The sequence below is a fragment of the Mirounga angustirostris genome, unplaced genomic scaffold (assembly GCF_029215605.1).
Source record: "Mirounga angustirostris isolate CCGP_5_RB_7025 unplaced genomic scaffold, mMirAng1.0.hap1 SCAF_4, whole genome shotgun sequence".
Classification (NCBI taxonomy): Eukaryota; Metazoa; Chordata; class Mammalia; order Carnivora; family Phocidae; genus Mirounga; species Mirounga angustirostris.
Window position 1 is genome coordinate 153,483,371 of NW_026991712.1, and position 25,529 is coordinate 153,508,899.

The 25,529-nt window shown below is 48.3% G+C and overlaps 1 protein-coding gene across 1 annotated transcript; it reads right to left on the bottom strand.

The window, feature by feature from the left end:
* Positions 1-1,893: 1,893 nt before the first annotated feature.
* Positions 1,894-25,508, bottom strand: LOC123841185 (cytochrome P450 4B1). Its single transcript, XM_064589193.1, is given in 13 exon segments — positions 1,894-2,077; positions 2,506-2,588; positions 2,689-2,753; positions 3,554-3,619; positions 3,622-3,686; positions 6,257-6,447; positions 7,381-7,487; positions 7,641-7,792; positions 8,088-8,212; positions 8,989-9,116; positions 9,663-9,707; positions 9,894-10,035; positions 25,329-25,508. Coding segments are annotated over 13 exon segments (1,533 nt in total).
* Positions 25,509-25,529: the final 21 nt, after the last annotated feature.

Sequence of the window (25,529 nt, forward strand, 5' to 3'; positions counted from 1 at the left end):
GGATGGACACATGCCCTAACCACAGGATTATGTTGAGGGTAAAGAATGTGACCAAGAAGTGACCCTGCAAAGGGTCTAGGCAAAGGAAAAAACCTAGGGTGAGTTCACACTCATATGCACAACCTCCATGACACATACATGTGTAACCACACCTGTGTGCACTGCTCACACACTCCACACTACCACACACATGCACAACAAATGCCTGGGGTCATAGGAGGCAACAGGGTATGTTTGGAGGGCTGCAAGGATTAAGTGAAGTTCATCTTTGGTGCCTACTAGTCTGCAACCTCAGTCCTCCCCTCCCATGTGGAGCCTCTCCCTTCTTTCAGGCTCTAGAGTTCTCAGCTCCATTTCCCACTGATATAAGCTCTCAGAGAGACAGTCCACGCACCTATGGAGTCTTGGTCAAAAGAGGCCAAAGTCAGAAGGCCTCAGTGCAAGCTGTTTTCTGATGAACATCTTGGCAGTTTCCTTCCTCTGACATTGAAGTAGGGTAAGTCCTGCCTCATAGGCTTCCTGACAATCCAGAGATAAGGGAAGTAGACAAGTCTTAGACTTGGGTGCCACCCACGGGCTACAAATGGTTATGACCTTGGGTTCTGCTCTCAGGTGATGACTATTGATACATACCTCTGCTTGTATGGATAAAGATCTATCCAGGGTCAGGACAGAGAGGGAAGTTGGTGGCATGGGTGACACTGTGGCTGAGGCCTCTGCATCCCAGTCTCAGGTGGGCAAGGAGGTCTGGGTCTTGACAGGGCTTCACAGGAGTAAGCAGGTGGCCCATAGCCAAACTTCCAGGGCTGTGGCCTTCTTCTAAGAGGGGAAGTGTCAATAGCAGGAAGGATGTATCTCCAGATGGTACATCCCCAGGACAACATAGAGACATCCCCAAGTCCCAGGGCTAGAATTACCCTCTCTTATCCTGTCCCTTCGTCTCCAGTGTCCTCTCTTCCAATGTTGTCTAATTCCTGGATTAGAACCCACTAGTGGCCTTAGACCTTGAACCCTAGAGGTACACAGGACCCCAGCCATCAGGCAGCTGCTGCAGGAACTACTGAAGAAGAATCTCTAATTCATCACTTGGCCCCAGCCTAAGGCCCTCCCCCAAAGTCATTCTTTGCACCTTTGTACCTCACCTGCCTCAAGCTTGATTCAAGCACAGTGATTCCAGGAAGCCCCCCTTTAATGCCACTCTGCCACCTTCCTCAGCAAAAGCCTGAACACCCAGAGCACTGGGAGACTGTGGCATAGATGTTGACAATGGCAGGAATGCTACAGAGACCTGTCTCAGCAGGGGCAGAAGATACACCTGGGGAAACCATACTCCATATTCCTGGATTTCAGTGGTGGTTACCTGGGAATTTGCTTTAGAAATTAATCGTCCTGTACATTTTTTATTTACGCAATTTTACTTTATGTCTGTTATATTTCACACATGCACACACAGTTAAGCAGAGAAATACATCTCAGTGAAGGGGTAAACCCCCAAAGCCATCTTTCTTTCATGTGGAGCGGATGAGTGCCTGATCATAATCATGAAGCCCAAGACACAACTTCCATTGTGTTCATTGTGTCACCACAGCTGGCATATAAGTTTCTGCTACCTTCTAGAAAGACTGCCAATTTGGGGAGAGAAAGGAAGATTCTAGAAGCAAGTAGGTGCTCACCGCGTTTGTGGAATGAATGGATGAGCTCTAGAATACATGTATACAAAACATTTCCAGACACACATGCTGGCATGGCACTGCCCTCCAGGTGATTGTTTATGTGGGTGCCTGCTCTCCATCTAAACTACAAGCCTCCCAAAGATAGGGAGCCACAGCTATTCTATAATCCAGCCTTGGGAGGGCAGTGTCTGGGCTGTCTGGGACCCTATTCTCTGCAGAGCTACTTCCCAGAGCCTGGGCGCAGCGACTTCAGGCGGAGGTAGATGCCATTCTTGGAGCGCAGGATCAGCTGGGGCATCTTGATGGGGGGCCGCAAGGGGTCCAGGGTGAACTCAAAGCGGAGCAAGCAGAGGGCTGTGACCACCTTCATCTCATTCATGGCAAACTGCTGCCCGATGCAGTTCCTACCGTGAGTAGCACAAGGTGGTATCAGGCTATGGGGTGTCCAGAGTGAGCAAATCCAGGGTTCTTAGCGGCCAACAAAAACCAGTAACTGCTTGTGAATGAATAATTAGCTGATTGGTTGATTGACTTGGGGCTTAGGAAACAGATCTTGGGAGCACAGTGAGGGTTCCAGACTGAGTAGATTCACATTGGGAATTCCGGTCTGGGGGCCTTTCTTGGAATGACTCAGCCAGCCCGCCACCTGCCAGGGACATGAATATGCTAATGGCAAGAAGAAGATCCCTGGAACTTACCTTACTTTAGGATCATCAAAAACCCAGTGGCAGCCCCCTTACCACAGAGTTTCCCAAATGATGCTTTCCCCACAGCATCCTCCATTCTCCCTTCCCCAGTCTTGGCGGCCTGGGGATGTTGGGCCTCTCCTTACCTGGGCCCAGCAGAGAAGGGCATGAAGGCGAAGGGGTGGCGTGTGGCCACATTCTCAGGGGAAAAGCATAGAGGGTCAAAGACCTGAGAGGACAAGCCTTGCTTAAATATCTGCCAGGCCCTGGGGAGGGTGATCTCCATAGCCTCCTACCCTATGTGACCTCCAGGCCCAGGGATGTGGTACCTCAGGGTCAGGCCATACTACGCTGTTCCTATGGAGGGCATAGATGTGCAGAGAGATCAGGCTGCCTGTGGGCAGAGCAAAGGCCTGGTAGCTAGGTGGTCCTGAGATAGCCTCACCCACCTCATCACAGGGCCAGAATCCCCTAGTGTCCTTCTAACTGGGCACCAGCCCCTGCCTGAGCACTGCCAGTGACTGAGGGTTCATGACCACCCTCAAGACATCAAAGTGCTTTTGATGATCATCATATCTACTTCCTCTAGCCCCAGCACTGGACACAGCACCTAACACAGACATTTGTGGAATGGTGAGAGAAAAAAAGGAGGACTGAAACTACCTCACTGTGAGGTAGGACAGGCAAGGTCTATTACAATACTTTGTTCTTTCAAATAATTGAAGGAAGTTACTATTCATGACATTACGCTATTAATAGTAACATATACATCTACCATTCATTGGGTGCATGTTGTGTGCCAGATACAGAGTTAAATGCTCCTTACAAAGCTACCACATACAGTTGTATAGGTTGTGTACTGCACATCATCATAGTCTATGTGAATGGTGCCTCCTGAAGTTGTTCAGGGCACAACCTACATGGTGGTACATGACAGCCCTGATAAATACTGTCTCTTTAATCCTGACAACTTGTCAGGCAAATACTCTTCTTGCCCCCATTTTACAAAAGAGGAAACAGAGGCTCGAGGTAGAAGGATTTACCCATACATTGTAGAACCAGGATTTGGACCCAGGCCAAATGCAAAGCCTGAGCTCTTCCCCACTGGTGCAAAGATTTGACCAAAGGCACAGAGACTATCAGAGAAACATCCACAAGGACTCCAGTTCCACCCCCAAATTCACTCCAACTCACCTGATAGTAGGGAGCGGCCATCCACAAAGTTGACAAACTTGCTGAGCTGGCGGTACACCTGGGGCAGGGTAGGTAGAGGCAGAAGCTCTCCTTGATGCACATGGTCAAGTAGGTCATCTTCCCCAGATCATCCCTGCCAGCAATACAAGCAGACCTTTCTGGGGATGTGGAGCAAGGGGCTTCCACGGGAAGGCAGGCTCCAGCCCCACTTTCCCCTCTTAACCACCATCACACATCCAATAGTGAGAAGGACACAAGTGCTCCAAGTGCCCAGACCAGATTGGACATGGGGTAGCCACTCCGACCCAGAGGTTCTGGCTCCAGTTTTCCTTTTTTTTTTCCTTTTTTTCTGGCTCCATTTTTCTCCACCTCTCCCTCATCTTTGCTGCTAGGAAGGGAAGACATAGGACCCTAGAGCTGCATGTGCACCCAGCCATCAAGACAAAGTCACTCCTGTGTCTCTTAAGGCCCCACGGAATACCACGAGGAATAATTCTTTAGGTTCCACTTGGTCTCCCCTGTGGAACTGAGGTAGAAAAAAACAGGGGCTGATACACATTGGTTGAATGAACTAATAAGTGCATAAACAACGACAAGCTCAGGTAAAAAACAAAAATTATGTTTCTTTTTTCCCCTTTGCCACCAGGAAGCTCAGTCCCAAATGTGATCCAATCATGACTATTGAGCAGCACTTTATTACAGAGCCCCAAACCCTAGGGCTTTTCCACCTAGTCTTCAATTTTTTTTTTTTTAGATATACTTGACTTTATTAAAATGGGGAACTTGTATTCATCAAATAATTCACCCCTTAGAGGGATGCCTGGGTGGCTCAGTTGGTTAAGCATCTGCCTTCAGTTCACGACGTGATCCCAGGATCGAGCCCCACATCAGGCTCCCTGCTCAGCAGGGAGTCTGCTTGCCCCTCTCTCTTTGCCTCTCCTGCGCCTTGTGCTCTCTCTTTCTCCCTCTCACTCGCTCAGTTCTCTCAAAAATAAATAAATAACATCTTCAAAAGAAAAAAAAAAAAGACACCTTAGAGGAGATGAAATGGCAGGTTACAAACTGGGAGAAGAGATTTTCAATTAGCATTACCAGGACTCATTCTTTCCTTTGTGTTTTACTGTAGTATTGAGTAAGTGTCCTTGAAGTTGCTTCAAGTTCTAGATGAAGTGAAAATAACATAGATAAATATTTTAACACGCCGCCTCCCGGTGGTGTTCCTGTTGTCACCTAATCTGGAATGCTCATTTCTCTCTTCCTTTGCTTATCTGAGTTTCACCCCTCCTTGGAAAGCCAGCTCAAGCTCCACCCCTTTTGAGTCCTCTGCTCTCGACAGTATTCTGTCGAGAGCAGTATTACTTCTCAGTATTCTCAGTATTACTGAGGGCTTCTCAGTATTACTCCATTCTGTGGTTTTTTTCTAGATTTTTGGTTAGTGAGTTTGTCTTTCTAAAAACATCCCAAGGGCAGGCAGCACCTTAGCTCTTTCTCCTCCTCTCCCCACACACGACCCCAGAAGCACTGGCAGTTGGCTGGACACACTGCGAGGTTTCCAACATTCGGCCAATAAAGATGGGTGGTGGAGACATCAGATCTCAGATCCTGAAATTAAAGGTCAGTCTCCCTTAGGTGAATCCAAAATCTCTCGCATCAACTGAGCATTTTCTGTGCTGTGTTGTGTACCTAACCCTATGCTGGAGGGTAACACAGGAGCCAGAGAGAGAGGTCAGGTGCGTGACGGGAGGCCAAGGCCTGAGGGGAGGAGGTAGGGAAAGAAGGGCCCGCGGGAGAGTCCCAGAGATCAAGCACGCTCCCGAGAGGTCAGCATAAGTAGGTGTCAGGTCAATGAGTTCAAGTTTGAACCAAGAAACAGAGAACAATCGAAAGATTTTAAGTGATGGGGTTTGGAAAACAGCCTTTTCTTCTTCACCAGAGGAGTCTAGAGGCAGCACAGGGCCATCCAAAGGCAGTTGGGACAGGGGGTAGGGGTAGGGTCAGCTCCCCAGGTATCCCACCTATATTCTTTTCTTTTTTTAAGATGTTATTTATTTATTTGACAGAGAGAGAGATAGCGAGAGCAGGAACACAAGCAGGGGGAGTGGGAGAGGGAAAAGCAGGCTTCCCGCGGAGCAGGGAGCCCGATGCGGGGCTCGATCCCAGGACCCTGGGATCATGACCTGAGCCTAAGGCAGACGCCTAACGACTGAGCCACCCAGGCGCCCCTCCCAGCTATATTCTTGCCCAATTCCCTCCTCTCTCTCTCTCTCCCACTGCCCACTGTTCCATCTAGCAACCCAGAAGGGCAGTCAGGTTCTACCAGCAGAGGAAGTCAACAAACAAAAAGGTCACAGATCACTTGGGCAGAGGGATCAGGGAAGATTTCCTGGAGTAGGAGGCATCCAAGCTGTGCCTGGGAGGACAGATAGGAATCTGAGGGAGTCGCCCGGATTCCTATCTATGAGGTGTCAACAGGAGGCTGACACCTGAAAAGGGCTCCACTGTGGGAGAATGGGCTCAGGGGTGTATCCACAGAGGTCCCTCCAAAAGCCACAGCACTGGAGGGAACAAGACAACTGCCACCACCCTCACCTGGTTTCCAGGATGGCCCTGCATCACCCGAAGATGACACCGGGGAGCATAGGCGCAGTGCATCCCTGGGACAGGGAAGAAGGACAGACTGGGCTTACTGGCAGCCTCGCTCACCACTGGAAGGAATCCCAGTCCCCAAGGATCTCACAGACCTCCTCCCGACAACGATGCTGGTGCTCGGGGTGCAGGGCCATGCAGTAGAGAAACCAACAGATGCCACTGGTGGTGGTGTCATGGCCTTCAAACATGAATGTGTCCACCTCAGCCCGGAGATCTGCGTCTGACAACTTGATCCCATTTTCATCCTGGGTTAGGGAAGGCATGATGGGACAGCCCGAGGCATTTGAGATAGGTACCAAGAAGACCTCATAACATGAATGTCCAAGGGAGGGAAGGAAAGCTCCTTTTCAGGCTGGGGTTTGAGACCTTCCCCAGATTCCTATCTGTCCTCCCAGGCACAGCTTGGATGCCTCCTACTGCAGGAACCCTTCCCTGATCCCTCTGCCCAAGCGACCTGTGACCTTACCCAGCCCTAACTGTCAGTTCTGCTCAGAATGCCACCTGGCAGAGGAGAGGTCTTTGTCAAAGTCTACCTCCTGTCTCCTCCACTAAATTATAAATATCCGGACGGCAAAGCCAGGTCTTTCTCATCTTCTGCATGGGAACTAACACAGGGTAGGGGTTAGTGAGTTTAGAGAGTGGATGAATAAAGGAATGAATGAATGAATGAATGACATCTAAGATTCTAAGATTCTTCAGTCTTAGAAGTCTAGAATTGGTGGGCACCGGGTGGCTCAGTCGGTTGATTTTGGCTCAGGTCATGATCTCAAGGTGGTGAGATGGAACCTGCATCCTGCTTGTGCTGGGCGTAGAGCCTGCTTAGGATTCTTTCTCTCCCTCTCCCTCTGTCCCTCCCCCCCACTTCTACCCTCCTCTCCCTCTCTAGAAAAAAAAAAACAGAAGTCTAGAATTGGTCTTTAGGACTTCTAGCACGTGACCTGGCCTCCCACATCTTGCCCCAGTGCCACAGCCAGCCACAACCTGCACCTTGCCATCTCTGAGCCTTTGTTGATGTGCTTTGTCAAAGACCAGGGGCAGGTCCTATTTGCTGGGGGAAAAGGAGGGAAATGCTTAACAGCCCCTGCTGCTGTCCAGTGAGCCCTGTCCCAGGAAAATGGTCTGAAGAACCCTCTGGGACAAGTTCTCAGGTGGGGGTGGCCAACTGTGTCCTCACTCACCTGAGCCCCCAGAAGAATGTCCAGGAAGTCCAGGTGTCTCCAGCTCTGGATCTTCTGCTGCTCTTTCTCATCCTGCAGGGCTGCCTTTCATTCCCTGATGACCTGGTCTGGGCCAGGAGCACATAGTGTCATTGCCTGGGGACCCATCCTCTACCCAAAGGGGGACAGAGATCCTGCAATGGCAGAGGTCCCAGAGGGGCCTGAAGGGGCTAGACTGGACCCTGGGCTTCCCGTGGGTGGGCCCTGCGGGAAAGGCCCACCTGTGCGGTCGTGGGCTGCCTGGCAGGCCTGCAGGAAACAGCGACCACGTGGGGTGAGCCAGTAGATGAAGTCGTTCTGGTACTGGGAGGACTCAGTGCGCTGCTGCATAAGCAGAGTGAGGTCGCTGACAGCCGAGTAGTAGCTACCGTCCCTACACAGCAGAAGAGCAGGGAGGAGGGCTCAGACCCTGACCCACAGCAGAGCCTGGGGCTCTCCACAACCACAGTGCTTCCTGCCCTCCCTCTCCCTGACCTTAAGCCTCCCCACTAAAGGCAGAATTTATCTCCCCACCATGGGCAAGGCCCAGCTCCCCCCACCCCCCGCCCAAGCTGGGGCTCCCTAGGGCAGGACCCCATATCCTCTCAGACCAGGGCCCTGGAGTCCTGCCCACTCTCCTCTGAGCTGGCCTGGGTGGAGATGGTGGTCAGCCCCGAGCACCCCCTGACCTGTGGCCCGGACCACTGTCTCCTTTGCCAAAGGTGCACTTCGTGAGTGAGTCCAGTGCCATGTGGCCCACATCACAGAAGATGTCAAAGCTCTTATCCTCACGAGGCTTTTCCTCCCACTTGTCCTGGAGCCCAGAGATGGAGGGTAATGTCAGGGGGTCAGCTGGGCACTGAACCCCTGCCCTCAAGGACCAACAACCTGTCCTTTCCCCCATGCACCAAGTCCCTAGCCTGACCTCCATCCCGCTGGAATGTGGGGGTAAGGGCTTCAGGCCCACCTGCCTCCTGGCCCACACAGCACACACAGACACCGAGCCAGGCAGCCTACCTAAGGGAAGAGGAGAGCTGAGAGGTGGGGATCTCCCCAGCACAGCCTGTGCATGATCAGGCCTGCAGGGATGCTGGGGAGGAGTTTTCTGCAAGGGGAATGACTAGCCTGGGTAACTTCTGGGGATGATCCAGACCTGAGACTCAGAGCCTGACCCCTGACCTTTGGCATCCCTTTCAGAGCTGAGTTGCTAATGACATTATTTTAGGCAGTTGTGGTAGGCAGAGAATGAGGAGGAGACACTTTTCAGATGAGAACGACCTTCCTAATATTCTCAAATATAGGCCTCCCTCCAGTCTGCTACAGGAGGAGCCTTACTGGGGCCTCACAGGGGCCCTTGACCTAGGAAGAGGGAGGCCTGGGTCTCCCAGTAAACATAAGGGCAGGCCTGCCAGGCCACTTAGAGCCTCAGCACCTGGTGTCAGGTGCAGCAAGGCTTGGCACGGCGACTGCAGGCAGAACGGGGCCTCAAACTTAGCAAATCTCCTCATGGCCCTTCCCCAGGGCGAACTGGAGGTGGGAGAGGCTGGCGCAGCAGCCTCAGCCTCCAGGAGCCTGGCACTGGGAGCTCACCAGCATAGCGTGCGTGGAGTTGGCGAACACAGCCACGTAGGGGTTCAGCACATCGTCGTGGAAGCCAGGTGTGAGCAGCTTGTGGTGCTGATACCACTTGGGCCTCTGGAGCACCAGGAGGCCTCTCCCTGGGGAAGAGATGGCAGAGGGAAAGCTGGTCAGTGCGCACAGTCCTGCCCCACCCCTGGCAGCCTGGGGCGCCCACCCCAGTCCTCCTTGCCCAGTCGCACATCCCAACCCAGCTCTGCCTCCCAGCCTCCCAGCCTTGCAGCCTCTGGTGACTCCAGCCTTGGCCCTACCACCGCTCCCCGCCTCAGGCTTTTGCCTGGCCCACACCACCGATACAATCTCCTGGGATCCCACTCCAGCGCCGCCGATCCAGAAAGCTCTTCCTCATACTCACGTATCTTCCAGAGCCCTGGCTCTGCCTTTCCAGGGAAGAAGGTATACCCAGGAGGAGAAGGTACCTGAACCCCACTTCCCCAGCCAGCTGGGAGCTCTCTTGCCTCTTCCCCTGTCTCCCCACAGGGCAGCTAAGCTTAGGGGGGGCACTTGGGGGCCAGGTGGTCCCATATGAGATAACAGACTGAGGGAGCACAAGGCAGAGAGGGAAGGGACAGGGAAGGATCCTGGTAACCTGGCACCAAGGGCAGGGAAGGCAGGTGTCCACTCACCAATCCACTGGAGGAAGAAGTCATACACATCCGCAGCCTTAGGATCTGTTAGAGAAAGAGAAGATCGGGTCATGCAGAAACAAGCAGATGCCCAGAGGAGGCTTATTGATCAATAGGATCAACAGGACCTCAGCTGCCCAGACTTAAGGTGCAGGCCCCAGGATTCCTTCCTGCTTGGAACCCTGAGCCCTTTGCTCTCAGGAAGCCCCACCCTCTCCTGGGAGTCCTCACCCCCTCGGCTGTACACAGCTTTGGCATAGTCGGGCTCAGAGATGTTCAGGAAGCCAAGGAACTGTCCAAGCCAGAGTGGGTGGGCATAAGGGAACTGGTGGGCCCAGGATACCACCTTGTCCAGGCTCCCTGTCTGCTGGATCTGAAACGGTGACAGAAGACCAGGATACTCAGGAACACACTGTCACCAGCCAGGCCCTAGGTTCCTGAGCAAGGAAGGCAGGGGGCTGCCCAGACAGACCCTGGGAGCATCATTCCCTCTGACATCCCTCTCCCAGCCAGTCACAGTCCTACACGTCTCTGGGGTCAGTCCCCTCTCCAGACCCAGAGACACCACGATAAGTCCAAGCCACCCTCTTGCTGTACCTGGGTGAGCTCAACAACCACAAGCTGGCCAACCTGCTTCCATCTGGTTCCTGTCATCAGCCCTCTATCTATGCTGCTCTGAGAAAGAGATTTCTTTTGGCATTAAAGCTGTTTTCATGGGAGTGGTAACTCCAGCTTGCTGTGCAATGCAGAAATCTGCTCAATTCTGCCCCTGTTATGTCATTGGACACATTTTTCTTGAGGACCTATTATGTGCAGGGTACTGTCTAGATGTCTCAGGTCATGAGACAGACCTGGTCCTACCCTTTCAATCCATGGGGCAGACCAATTATATTCAACTAAACAATCAAGGAGTGTGAATACACCCAGTAGTTAGTGCTAAGAAGGAAGGAGACAGTGTTATGAGAGAGACTAGCAGGGAGAATCTGCTTGGAGAGGGAGATCGGGGATGGCCCCCGGTTGGCGAGGACATTCAAGGTGAAACCCGGAAGATGACAAGCAGCTGGTGGGGCATACAGCAAGGGACAGCATTCCTGGTAGAGCAAACAACAAGCACCAAAGCTCTGGGGCAGGAAAAAGTAGTGGTGTCATCCAGAAGCTGCCACCTGGTGGGACGGTGGCCTGAGATGAGGCTGGAGATCATCCAGGGGGTAGTGTGTGCTCTTTGGTGGGTTTTCTCACCACATCTACTCACCCAGCGGTGTTTTCTGTAAATGGAGTATACAATAAGTACTTTTATGAAACCTGTTTTTTTTTTATTCTTATGTTAATCCCCATACATTACATCATTAGTTTTAGATGAAGTGTTCCATGATTCATTGTTTGTGCATAACACCCAGTGCTCCATGCAGAATGTGCCCTCCTCAATACCCACCACCAGGCTAACCCATCCTCCCACCCCCCTCCCCTCTAGAACCCTGTTTGTTTTTCAGAGTCCATCGTCTCTCATGGTTCGTCTACCCCTCCGATTTCCTCCGCTTCATTCTCCCCTCCCGCTACCTTCTTCTTTTTTTTTTCTTAACATATATTGCATTATTTGTTTCAGAGGTACAGATCTGAGATTCAACAGTCTTGCACAATTCACAGCGCTTACCAGAGCACATACCCTCCCCAGTGTCTATCACCCAGTCACCCCATCCCTCCCACCCCACCCCCCACTCCAACAACACTCAGTTTGTTTCTTGCGATTAAGAATTCCTCATATCAGTGAGATCATATGATACATGTCTTTCTCTGTTTGACTTATTTCATTCAACATAATACCCTCCAGTTCCATCCACATCGTGCAAATGGCAAGATCTCATTCCTTTTGATGGTTGCATAATATTCCATTGTATATATATACCACATCTTCTTTATCCATTCATCTGTCGATGGACATCTTGGCTCTTTCCACAGTTTGGCTATTGTGGACATTGCTGCTATAAACATCGGGGTGCACGTACCCCTTCGGATCCCTACTTTTGTATCTTTGGGGTAAATACCCAGTAGTGCAATTGCTGGATCATATGGTAGCTCTATTTTCAACTTTTTGAGGAACCTCCATACAGTTTTCCAGAGTGGCTGCACCAGCTTGCATTCCCACCAACAGTGTAGGAGGGTTCCCCCTTCTCCGCATCCCCGCCACATCTGTCGTTACCTGACTTGTTAATTTTAGCCATTCTGACTGGTGTGAGGTGGTATCTCATTGAGGTTTTGATTTGGATTTCCCTGATGCTGAGCGACATTGAGCACTTTTTCATGTGTCTGTTGGCCATTTGGATGTCTTCTTTGGAAAAATGTCTGTTCATGTCTTCTGCCCATTTCTTGATTGGATTCTTTGTTCTTTGGGTGTTGAGTTACATGAGTTCTTTATAGATTTTGGATACTAGCCCTTTATCTGATATATCATTTGCAAATATCTTCTCCCATTCTGTCGGTTGTCTTTTGGTTTTGTTCACTGTTTCCTTTGCTTTGCAAAAGCTTTTTATCTTGATGAAGTCCCAATAGTTCATTTTTGCCCTTGCTTCCCTTGCCTTTGGCGATGTTTCTAGGAAGAAGTTGCTTTGGCTGAGGTCGAAGAGGTTGCTGCCTGTGTTCTCCTTTAGGATTTTGATGGACTCCTGTCTCACATTGAGGTCTTTCAACCATTTGGAGTCTATTTTTGTGTGTTGTGTAAGGAAATGGTCCAGTTTCATTCTTCTGCATGTGGCTATCCAATTTTCCCAACACCATTTGTTGAAGAGACTGTCTTTGTTCCATTGGACATTCTTTCCTGCTTTGTCGAAGATTAGTTGACCATAGAGTTGAGCGTCCATTTCTGGGCTCTCTATTCTGTTCCATTGATCTATGTGTCTGTTTTTGTGCCAGTACCATGCTGTCTTGATGATGACAGCTTTGTAATAGAGCTTGAAGTCCGGAATTGTGATGCCGCCAGCTTTGCTTTTCTTTTTCAACATTCCTCTGGCTATGCGGGGTCTTTTCTGGTTCCATACAAATTTTAGGATTATTTGTTCTATTTCTTTGAAAAAAGTGGATGGTATTTTGATGGGGATTGCATTGAATGTGTAGATTGCTCTAGGTAGCATTGACATCTTCACAATATTTGTTCTTCCAATCCATGAGCATGGAACGTTTTTCCATTTCTTTGTGTCTTCCTCAATTTCTTTCATGAGTATTTTATAGTTTTCTGAGTATAGATCCTTTGTCTCTTTGGTTAGATTTATTCCTAGGTATCTTATGGTTTTGGGTGCAATTGTAAATGGGATTGACTCCTTAATTTCTCTTTCTTCTGTCTTGTTGTTGGTGTATAGGAATGCCACTGACTTGTGTGCATTGATTTTATATCCTGCCACTTTACTGAATTCCTGTATGAGTTCTAGCAGTTTTGGGGTGGAGTCTTTTGGGTTTTCCACATAAAGTATCATATCATCTGCAAAGAGTGAGAGTTTGACTTCTTCTTTGCCAATTTGGATGCCTTTGATTTCTTTTTGTTGTCTGATTGCTGTGGCTAGGACTTCTAATACTATGTTGAATAGCAGTGGTGATAGTGGACATCCCTGCTGCGTTCCTGACCTTAGGGGGAAAGCTCTCAGTTTTTCCCCATTGAGAATAATATTTGCTGTAGGTTTTTCATAGATGGCTTTTATGATATTGAGGTATATACCCTCTATGCCTATACTCTGAAGAGTTTTGATCAAGAAAGGATGCTGTACTTTGTCAAAAGCTTTTTCTGCATCTATTGAGAGGATCATATGATTCTTGTTCTTTCTTTTGTTAATGTATTGTATCACATTGATTGATTTGCGGATGTTGAACCAACCTTGCAGCCCAGGGATAAATCCCACTTGGTCGTGGTGAATAATCCTTTTAATGTACTGTTGGATCCTATTGGCTAGTATTTTGGTGAGAATTTTTGCATCCATGTTCATCAGGGATATTGGTCTGTAATTCTCCTTTTTGATGGGGTCTTTGTCTGGTTTTGGGATCAAGGTAATGCTGGCCTCATAAAATGAGTTTGGAAGTTTTCCTTCCGTTTCTATTTTTTGGAACAGTTTCAGAAGAATAGGTATTAATTCTTCTTGAAATGTTTGGTAGAATTCCCCTGGGAAGCCATCTGGCCCTGGGCTTTTGTTTTTTGGGAGATTTTTGATGACTGCTTCAATTTCCTTAGTGGTTATAGATCTGTTCAGGTTTTCTATTTCATCCTGGTTCAGTTTTGGTAGTTGATACATTTCTAGGAATGCATCCATCTCTTCCAGGTTATCTAATTTGCTGGCATAGAGTTGCTCATAATATGTTCTTATAATTGTTTGTATATCTTTGGTGTTGGTTGTGATCTCTCCTCTTTCATTCATGATTTTGTTGATTTGGGTCATTTCTCTTCTCTTTTTGATAAGTCTGGCCAGGGGTTTATCAATCTTGTTAATTCTTTCAAAGAACCAGCTCCTAGTTTCGTTGATCTGTTCTACTGTTCTTTTAGTTTCTATTTCATTGATTTCTGCTCTGATCTTTATTATTTCTCTTCTCCTGCTGGGTTTAGGTTTTATTTGCTGTTCTTTCTCCAGCTCCTTTAGGTGTAGAGTTAGGTTGTGTACTTGAGACCTTTCTTGTTTCTTGAGAAAGTCTTGTATTGCTATATACTTTCCTCTTAGGACTGCCTTTGCTGCATCCCAAAGATTTTGAACAGTTGTGTTTTCATTTTCATTGGTTTCCATGTATTTTTTTAATTCTTCTTTAATTTCCTGGTTGACCCATTCATTCTTCATTAGGATGCTCTTTAGCCTCCATGTATTTGAGTTCTTTCCGACTTTCCTCTTGTGATTGAGTTCTAGTTTCAAAGCATTGTGGTCTGAAAATAGGCAGGGAATGATCCCAATTTTCTGGTACCGGTTGAGACCTGATTTATGACCTAGGATGTGATCTATTCTGGAGAATGTTCCATGGGCACTAGAGAAGAATGTGTATTCCGTTGCTTTGGGGTGGAATGTTCTGAATATGTCTGTGAAGTCCATTTGGTCCAGTGTGTCATTTAAAGTCTTTATTTCCTTGTTGATCTTTTGCTTAGATGATCTGTCCATTTCAGTGAGGGGGATGTTAAAGTCCCCCACTATTATTGTATTGTTGTCGATGTGTTTCTTTGCTTTTGTTATTAATTGCCTTATATAATTGGCTGCTCCCATGTTAGGGGCATAGATATTTACAATTGTTAGATCTTCTTGTTGGATAGATCCTTTAAGTAGGATATAGTGTCCTTCCTCATCTCTTATTACAGTCTTTGGTTTAAAATCTAATTTGTCTGATATAAAGATTGCCACCCCAGCTTTCTTTTGGTGTCCATTAGCATGGTAAATGGTTTTCCACCCCCTCACTTTCAATCTGGGGGTGTCTTTGGTTCTAAAATGAGTCTCTTGCAGACAGCATATCGATGGGTCTTGTTTTTTAATCCAGTCTGTTAGCCTGTGTCTTTTGATTGGGGCATTTAGCCCATTTACATTCAGGGTAACTATTGAAAGATAGGAATTTAGTGCCATTGTATTGCCTGTAAGGTGACTGTTACCGTATATTGTCTGTGTTCCTTTCTGGTCTATGTTGCTTTTAGGCTCTCTCTTTGCTTAGAGGACCCCTTTCAAGATTTCCTGTAGGGCTGGTTTTGTGTTTTCAAATTCCTTTAGTTTTTGTTTGTCCTGGAAGCTTTTTATCTCTCCTTCAATTTTCAATGACAGCCTAGCTGGATAGAGTATTCTTGGCTGCATATTTTTCTCATTTAGTGCTCTGAATATATCCTGCCAGTCCTTTCTGGCCTGCCAGGTCTCTGTGGATAGGTCTGTTGCCAATCTAATGTTTCTACCTTTGTAGGTTACATATCTCTTCTCCCGAGCTGCTTTTAGGATTTTCTCTTTGTCTATGAGACTCGTAAGTTTTACTATTAGATGTCGGGGTGTTGACCTATTTTTATTGATTTTGAGAGGGGTTCTCTGTGCTTCCTGGATTTTCATGCCTGTTTCTTTCCCCAAATTAGGGAAGTTCTCTTCTATAATTTGCTCCATTATACCTTCTGCCCCTCTCTCTCTTTCTTCTTCTTCTGGGATCCCAATTATTCTAATGTTGTTTCGTCTTATGGTATTGCTTATCTCTCAAATTCTGCCCTCGTGATCCAGTAGTTGTTTATCTCTCTTTTTCTCAGCTTCTTTATTTTCCATCATTTCATCTTCTATATTACTGATTCTCTCTTTTGCCTCATTTATTCTAGCACTTAGCGCCCCCATTTTTGATTGCACCTCATTAATAGCCTTTTTGATTTCTACTTGGTTGGATTTTAGCTCTTTTACTTCTCCAGAAAGGGTTTCTCTAATAACTTCCATATTTTTTTCAAGCCCAGCTAGTATCTTTAAAGTGATGATTCTGAACTCTAGATCTGACATCGTACTAATGTCTGTATTGAGTAGGTCCCTGGCAGTCGGTACTACCTCTTGTTCTTTTTGTTGAGGTGATTTTTTCCATCTTGTCATTTTGTGCAGAGGAGAACAGATTAATGAGAGAACAAAATGCTAGCAGAGTAACCACGTCCCCAGAAAATATACTCTAAACAAATCAGAAAAGACCTGAAGCAGTGGGTTAAGAAAGGGAAAGAGAGAAAAAAGAAAAAGAAAAAAAAGAAAAAGATAAAGATAAAAACAAAAACAAACAAAACAAAACAACAACAACAAAAAAAAAAACCCAGAATGTTATCTAATATGATCAGGCTGGTATATAGATCAGTGCCACACACTAGATTTGGGGTGTATTTTGGTCTTTTAGAAGAAAGTGCCTCCCAAAATTTTAAAGAAAGAAAAACTTATATATGTACAAAAATAAGGGTTGATATGATGAAGGGATGGAATATGACTGTAAAAATGGAAATTATAAAAAATTTTATAAAAGGAATTGATAAGAAGTTGTTTGAAAAAAGAAAGAAGAGGATTTAAAAAAAGAAAAAAAAAGGGAGAGGATGTGATCAGGCAGGGGAATAGAAAACACCATATACTAGAGATTTAGGGTATATTTTAATCTGTTAGAAGAAACTATCTCAAAATTTTAAAGAGAGAACAACTTATATATATAAGCCAAAAATATGGGTAACTACTATGAAGGGATAGAATATGACTCTAAAAATGAAAAATAAAAATGTTTTTTTTTAAAAAAAAGGGATTGATAAGATGTTGGTTGAAAAAGAGAAAAAGAAAAATTCAAAAGAAATGAAAAGACAAAAAGACAGTTAAAAAAAAAATTAACTTTAAAAGACTAAAGAATTATGGTAAAAAAGCCGTGAATTCTATGTGCAGTAGTCCCCTAGCACTGGAGTTCTGCCGTTCTCATTGATCAGTAAACTTGGTCTTGGCTGGCTGTTCTCGCTGATCTTCTGGGGAGGGGCCTGTTGCCGTGGTTTCCAAATGTCTCTGCTGGAGGCCGAATTGCCCCGCCCTTGCCCCCTCCCGGCTAAGTAATCTGCTCGGGTTTGCTCTCCGGGGCTTTTGTTCCCTGCGAGCTTTCCGTACAGCTTTGGAGGCGGAGAGTGAAAATGGCGGCCTCCCAATCTCTGCCCCGGAGGAGCCGAGAACTCGGGCCCGCTCCTCAGCGAGTCCCCAGAGAAAAGCCGCCAGTCACTCCCGTCTCCCCGGTCTCCGGCCGCCCTCCGTGCTCACCCGGCCTGTGACCACGCGTTTCTATCTCTGGCACCTGACCCCGGGTAGAGTCTCCAAACCCAGCAGATCCCTGCGGTGCACTCTCGCGCAGCTCCTCCCGGGGAAGGAAGGTGAGTCTCCCCGGATCTGCCGCTTGTTGGGTCCCTGCTGGAGGAGCAGTGGCCCGGCTGTGCCGCGGATCACGGTTTATGGCCACCCCAGCTGAGAGCCCGCGCCTGGGCTCCGCCTCTGCAGCCGGCTTCCCTGCTTCGTTACCTGGGAGCTCTGCCACACTCAGGCACCCCCGGTCTTTCTGTGACCCCGAGGGTCCTGAGACCACACTGTCCCGCGAGGGTTCCACCCCCCGCTTAGCCACCAGAGTGACGTCCCTCAGCGGAGCAGACTTTTAAAAGTTCCGATTTTGTGCTCCGTGGTTCTATCACTTGCCAGAAGCGGCCGACAGAGGCCCCTCCCCCGCCGTCTGTCCTCCCGAATATCGCCTCGGATTCACTTCTCCGCACGTCCTACCTTCCAGAAAGTGGTCGCTTTTCTGATGAGAGAGTTGTTGCTCTTCTTTTCTTCAATCTCCCGTTGAGTTTGTAGGTGTTCAGATTGGTTTGATCCCTATCCAGCTGAATTCCTGAGAGGAGACGAAATCCAGGTCTCCTACTCCTCCGCCATCTTGCTCCGCCCCTATGAAACCTGTTTTTTTCATTTAATGTGTCTTGTCCTTTTTTTCAAACTAGTGCATTTAACTGCTCCTCGGTATTTTTAATTACTTTAATTGCACAGTATTCCACTGTAATGATGTACCATTATTTATTTACCCATTTTCCCCTATTCAGAGGGAGTCTTTCAGAGATACACTTAAAACCCGTCCATGGCTTTCCCATCAGCCTCAGAATAAGGTCTGAGCTCTGGAGTTTATGAGGAGGTAGAGTCATGACTGATAAGAGAGCTGGGATGTGAACCCAGGAAAGTTGACTTCACAGCCTGCAATCTTTGGAGCTTGGAAGATCTGCATTTGAATATTGATTTCCTCTATTTTTCAGATGTGTGAACTTGGACAAGATCTTTAGGCTCTCTGAATCTTACTCTTCTCATCTGTAAAATGGGGATGATAACTTACCTTATAAGATTATTTTGACATTAATTAAATCATGCAGGGCATGTGTTATTAGTTGAGGTCACATGCCATTTAAAGCCCTTCACTGATATATTGTATGGGAGGGCTTGGCACTGGATCCTGCACAAGGTAAGCCCTTGACTCGAAGTTCCCTCCCCTTCTAGTTTACCTTTCCCCAACATCTTCCTCCTCCCTGCATCTCCTGCCATATCCTACTCCCAAATGCCCCCAAACTGCACTAAAGAATTTGCTCTGAACATTCCCTGAGATACTTCCACCTCTGGGTAAAGGATTAACCTAACCTTGTCCCAAGTCACATGGGAAGCTGAGCTTGGGTTATACCCCCCATCTCCGTTCCCCTGGAAACCTGGTAAGTGCATGTGGCCTTCTCCGTTAGTGTCCACTCTGCTTTCTGGGGCCACCTGGGCTCCCACTGACCAGGGAAGTCCTGGGATTCCCTGGATCTGCTCCCCTCTAGTATGGACATCCGTAGGTGCCCGTGGGTGCTCTAGTCTCAGTCCTCCCTTACGCCACCTTGTGGGCACTGCCCCTCCCCACAAAACTGAGCAGCACTCAGGGTGTGCATAAGCCCCAGAAGTGTCAAGGGCCGCAAAGCTGTGTATTCAAAGCTGAAGCGTTAGGAGCAACTACCTGGAAGAACCAACAACAATTGAGATGAGGCAGCATCTCTGAAATAACCATAAAAAATTTGTTTAAAAAAATGGGCTCCCTTTACACAAACTCTATTGGGTAAAGCAGAGAGCCATTGGGAGCCTGGAGGGAGCCACTGGGAGCTCCAAGGGGTAGACAGGTGATTCCCCCCCAATCCTAGTGACAAACAGGCAACTTCATTCTCCATCCTCCCTTTCAGAGACAAGTGTACTACCACAAGTGTACATGTGAATACATGTGACTCAGAAGGGACCCCCTGGCTCAAGAGAAGGAGCGGAGGGACTTTGGGTAAGACTGACATGGGTCCCCATGACTCTCCTAGCCACCCCATATTGGCTAAGAAATGATGGTGGGCCTTACCCTGAGTCACACAACCTCACCAGTCCATGTCTTTCAGTTCCAAAGCCTATGCAATGCCCCGAACACCTCCCTATCTTCAGCCCCAAGGATGAGCTCCAGCCCCAGGAATGACCAGGTTGTGGGGAGCTCAGGGAAGCATCCAGACACCTAAGAAGGCAGGAGGGCATGGGCCCAAGAAGTGCCCAAGTCCACAGGGATGCAGACATTGGTCCTCACCCCCATGAGTGGTTTTGCTGCCCTGAGTTGGATTTCCCAGGGATTCACTCATGCAGTCAGTAAGTGGGCATGGAGTACCCACTCTCAGTGCCAGACCTGATGCTAGCTCCTGGGGGAACAGTAGTGAACCAGACAAAGTCCTGCCCTCCCCAAGCTCATATTCCAAGTGGGAGAAAGGAAATAAACAGGAATCAAATAATACATCAGCAATATAATTTCAGGTAGCAATAACTCTAGGGAAAAAAAAAAAGCAGGATAAGGGGCAGGTCTGCTACTATAGACAGGGATTTGGGAGGGTCAGGGAAGGCCTCTCTTTGGGGACATTTGAGCAGAGATCAGCAGAAACACCTTCTAGAAAGCCCCGTAACATTGGCCACTCTGCTCTCAAAAGCTGCTCTTTCCTCAACTGTCCCCTCTACCCCTCTGCTCCTTGCTCCCAGCAAATTACCCTTGCTCTACTTCACGGAGGAAACAGAAGCCATCAGATAAGAGTCCCCTAAAAGTGAACCATCAGACCTGAAGGACCACCTGCCCTGCACCCAGCCTCCCCACCTTCCCTCCTGTTCCAGTAGAGGAGGTGCCCAGGGCCTGTCCAAAGCTAGTCCTTTTGGATTCCAAACTTCCCCTTGGGCACCTCACCCATAAGTCAGCCCCTCTCTCTCCCATATCACAGGCCCCATCCTCTCTACTGGCTCCTTCCCGTCTGCATTTAAAACATGCTCAAGTCTCTCTCACTAAATGTAACAAAACCTCCCTTGGTTCTGCCCCCTCCTCTAGCTAACACCCCATTTTCCTCCTCCCTTCATAACTTCTCAAAAGAACTGTCTCATTGTTGCACTTCTTCCCTCCTCAGCCCCACCTCTCCAGCACTGGTCTTGCTAATGTGACCAACACTCTCCTGGGGGATGAGCCCAGAGGCTTTCCAGCTGCTGTGACACAGTCAAGTCCCCCCTCTTTTTGAACTCTGTCCTACATGTCCTCCCACCTCTCTTGATACAGCTGCTCCTCATCCATTATTTGCAAATCAAAGACTGAGGCTCCCCCAGATCCAGCAGTGGGCCTCTTCTTATGCTGTGCCTTCTCCCTGGAGGCTCTCACCTACTCCCATGGCTTCCTTTGCCATCTACCTGAGACTTTCCAAAATTGACAGCACGTCCCAGTTTATCTTTCTCCTGAGCTCAGGAAACATGACCAGCCATCCCCTGGACATCTCTGCATGACACCCTCCTGGCCCCTCAGACCCAGCCTTTTCAAACACGAACACAGTGTGTCTTCCCCCCAAATCTGCCCTTCCTCACATATGTAGGAATGGAACTGCCATCCACCCTGATACCAGCCAGAAACATGGAATGGAGTTTTCCCCAGGATTTAGGGCAGAACCAAAGGGGATGCCCTGAGGAGGCTGCCTCTCTCCCTTGCAGGTCCACCAAGTGACTTTTACCCTGGAATCAACAAACCAGAACTAAGAAATCCAGATAGAGTAGTTCCTGGGAAACTCTCCAAATCCAGAACCCAAGGGTCCTGTGCCCAGACACACAAGTGCTGCCAGCCCTGAGCCTTTTCTTCTTGGGTCTCAGATCCCCACATTTTTACACTTAGACATAGAAATTCATTCCTCCTGGTTACCATACAGTCTTGTGGCTCGACGAGTCCTTTTCTCTCTTTTGGTGAATTTTCCAAATTTTTCTCTGATCCAGCTGGGTTGATACCGCAGTTTAACAAAGCTCCCAGGGCTCTCCTGTGGCCCCCTTTCCTAGTGCATGCAGGGCACCTCACTGACACCCTTACCTCTGCCTGCCTCTCCCATGCCAACAATGCCAGGACAGCCTGCCCTACCTCCTACTCCTCCCCACCTCACTGTTCACTCCACTAACATCTGCTTGGATGGCTTCCTCAGGCCTGTCCTGCTCTGTCTACCTCCTATTTGGCCCCTGCCAACCTAGCCACCATCCCAAAACCAATGTGATCTTTCTACCCCACAAATCTGAGCTTGTCACTCCTGGCTTGAATCCCTTCAATGTTTCCCCACTGCACTCAGAATAAAGACTTTCGACATGGCCTACAAGGTCCTATGTGATCTGCCCCACCTTCTTCTAGCTTTGTCCTCTCCAGTCTGTTCTCCCTCTTACCACTCCAGAAGTATAGAGCTATGAGCACAGTCATGTACTAGACCTTGAGAAACAAATATTTGTTGAACAAATTAAATTCCTGCGCACTTGACACTCTTCCCAGCCTCTGTGCCTCTGCACGTGTAGTGTCCTCCACTCTTCCTTCCTTACTTCCATGGACTGCTGCAGCCAGATCTTTCGGGCTCACTTCAGCATCCCTTGCCTGGGCCCATGGGTCTGGAACACCGTGCTGTGTTATCCATCTCTCTTACAGACCGGCTCACTCTAGGGCTGGCTCTAGTCTTACTGCTTTATCCTCTGCCCTCAGAAGAGGGCCAGACTCAGGGTTGTTGATCAGCAAGTTGCTTGAGAAAAGACAAACCTAATCTGGCTCCCAGAGACTGGGTTAGTTTTGGTGGGAAGAAGAGGATGAAGGAGGCAAATGCCTCAGAGTGTTTTGCAGGAAGAATCCCTCTACAGGGATTTAACACCTGACATCTGCCTGGCAGTTTGCAAAGTACCTATCTATACTTTATCTTTTTCGATCCTCTTCTAACCCAACAAGGTAAAGATGCTTATCTCCATACTGTTGATGAGGAAAGGGAAGCACAGAGCAGAAGCATAGTTCCATCAAAGTCTACTGAATAGAAATGAGCCAGAGCCCCAGACCGCAAGCCAGGGCTCCTCACTCCACAGCACAAGGTCAAGGGAACTGTCCCAGCGATGAGCAGTCTCAGAAGATCACCTTTCCTGGGCTTGGAGCTGACATTCTCCACTCCTCCCCTGACAACAGTCCAGATTCTCAGGCCCCTCCCAACCTCAGGCCAACGACATGGCTGGGCACCTACTATGTGCAAAGTCCTCTCTGGGCCCCAGAGTAGAAGAAGGGGGACCCTGGAAGAATAAGACATGACTCCACCTCAAGGGGACACATGCTTCTAGGGCCCCTAGACTGCAACCAGAGACAAGAAGGGAGAAGTTAATCCTGATGGACAGCTCTGCCCCGCCCCCCCCACCACCCTTCTTTTCCTATTCCCACCATCACTAGGCTAGGAATCAAACTTGCAGTCACTTTGTACAGACAGATCATGTGCTGCATGAAAAGGCACGAGTCTTGTGCCCAGCCTTGACTCAGTTCCTGAGCTACTATGTGGACATAAGCAGATACCTTGCCTTTTCTGAACCTCATCTTTGTTTGGAAAAACAAGCCCTACCCCTACCCTCCCCATTTCTCAGGCTTAGGTGTGGATCTGACAGAGCAGAGGTGACAAAGCCTGGAGGAATGCAGAGGTGTCAGGCCCCTTGTGGTTCCCCAGGAAACTTTTGTAGGCCCAAGAACAACCTCCCCTCCAGCCCTTGCCTGCTCTTCTCGGTGCCAAGGCTCTCCAGATTCTTGTGTTAGAGCCAAGAAGCCAGAGTTAAGCTGTGTTCCAAGCCCTCTATACACTCTCAAGGTAGGGGGGAAGGGTATCTGTGGGAAGGAGGGCAGCCAGCTCTGACATGGGGTAGGGAAGCAAAGTCCCTGTCCTAGAGCAGCCCATGGGCTGAGGACAAGCCTAGCTTTGGTGGAGGCAAGTAGTAGTGGAGGGATATGAGAGGCAAGGGATTGAAGGTCTCCCTAAATGCCTCTCACACTCTCATTAGGGTCAGATCTCAACTTTCCCGTGACCCTATTCTGTATTTAGCAAGGCCTCTCCTGACCGCTGCCCAGTCTTTCCACTTGTCTTCTCCTTCACTGCCTCCTTTATCAAGATCCCTCTCTACTCCCCAACTTTCACTGTTTGCTTCAGTGATGCCCACTCTGTGCCAGGCTTTGTGCTGGACCCTGAGGGTACAGGGATGATTCAGAGTAGGCCTCCATCCTCCAGAGGTCATGGTCTAGTGAGCAAGATGAACAAGTAAACAGAAGATGACAACCCAATGGGACAAACACTGAGATACAGAGCATGGGGCTGATGCAAGATCCTGGATGCAAGCATCCCACCCAACCTGAAGCAGGAAAGGCCCTGGTGTCTGTTTTCCCCTATAGACAGTAGGCTCCTTGAGAGCAGGGTCTGGGTCTGATTCAGCTCCCTAACCCATCTTTTCCTTTCCTGGGTTTCTTCAGGATACGTGTAGGTTACTAAGCCATCCTGAGAGGGTAGTTATTTGTAGGGGCAAGATTAAGCCTGGGCAGTTCTCTCCTGGAGGTCAAGCTCATTCCCAGCATCAGTCATGGAGGAGAGGCAATCCCCTAGACAGTGAAAGGGAAAAGGGTATTCGGGAGTAAGAGCCTTAGTCTCTGGCTTCTATACCTGGGTTCCCAAACCTAGATGCACAGCAAAACACTTGGAGAGGTTTTAAATTCAGATTCCTATCTGAAAAACAAATACCATATGATTTCGCTATGACTTCACCATATGAAATCTTAAAAAAAAAAAAAAAAAGAGAGAGAGAGAGAGAGAGAAACTGACTCATAAACATAGAGAACAAACTACTAGTTTCCAGAGGGGAAGGGGAGTAGAGGAAGGGGCAAAATAGGTGAGGGGGATTAAGAGGTACAAACTTTCAGTTATAAAATAAATCAGTCATGGGGATGAAAAGTACAGCATAGAGAATATACTCAATAATATTATAATAACTTTGTATGGTGACAGATGATACCTACACTTAGTTCTAAAAAAATTTTTTTTAATTTAATGAAGGAAATTCTGCCATATGTGACAACATGGATAAACCTGGAAGGGAAAAAAATGTTTCATTAAAATAAATAAATTCAGATCACTAGTTCCAATATGTTAATTAGAATCCCCTGGGAATCTGCTTCTCCCAGTTGATTCCAGTGCAGGTGTCCCTTGTCTTACGTTCAGAAAGCTCTTGGCTAGATCCCATGAAGGCAGGGAGCTGGAGGTGTTTCTGACAATGGGTGCTAAGGTGGTCCCCAGCACCCCAAGATAACGGGAGGTCAAGCCAGGATCTGGACCCAGGAAGATGCCATGGCACTGAGCCAGCCTACAGACATGGCAGAGAGAACCCCACCTTTGGGGGCACCAACCACTTAGATGATCCAGGGAGTGCTCTCAGGTAATAGCACTCATCTCTGCTCTCACTTTTATTTTCTTAAAATGAAAATCTTTATTCTCACAGAACAAAGAGGATGATGCTTAAGCTCTAAACAAGATAGCTTAGTTCTACTGGACTGTCTGGGAGGGAGGGGTTCCCCAATGCTATCACTGGGCCTTTAGCAGAACTTTGTCCGAATCTTGAGCCTAAGAAGGATGAGAAGGTATCAGTGGGCTACAAGTGCTCCCACTCCCAGGGCTAGCTCAGAAGGCAGGAGTCAAGGGGGAGATCCAGTGGGAAAGCTGGATGGAAACTGTGGCCCTCAGGACATCAGGCCCCTGTCCAAGCATAAGGACCCCCTCCCTGGCCCCGGGGGGATTAGGCTGGATTCTCCAAAGGAAAGGAAGCTGTTTTCTTTCTCCAACCCTTCCTCCCTACATACCTCCTGAGCATGCCCGAAGAGCCAGTGGGTGGGGGGACCTGGGAAACTGTCCATAGCCCTGGCCAGCATCTGCCTCCTCAACAGCAGACGGATGAGCTTGAAGAAGCCTAAGATCGAGATCAATCCAGCAGCCCACAGGCCCAGATGGGAAAGACTCAAGGAGAGCAAGACAGAAACCATGGCTGGAGTTGCAGCCACAAA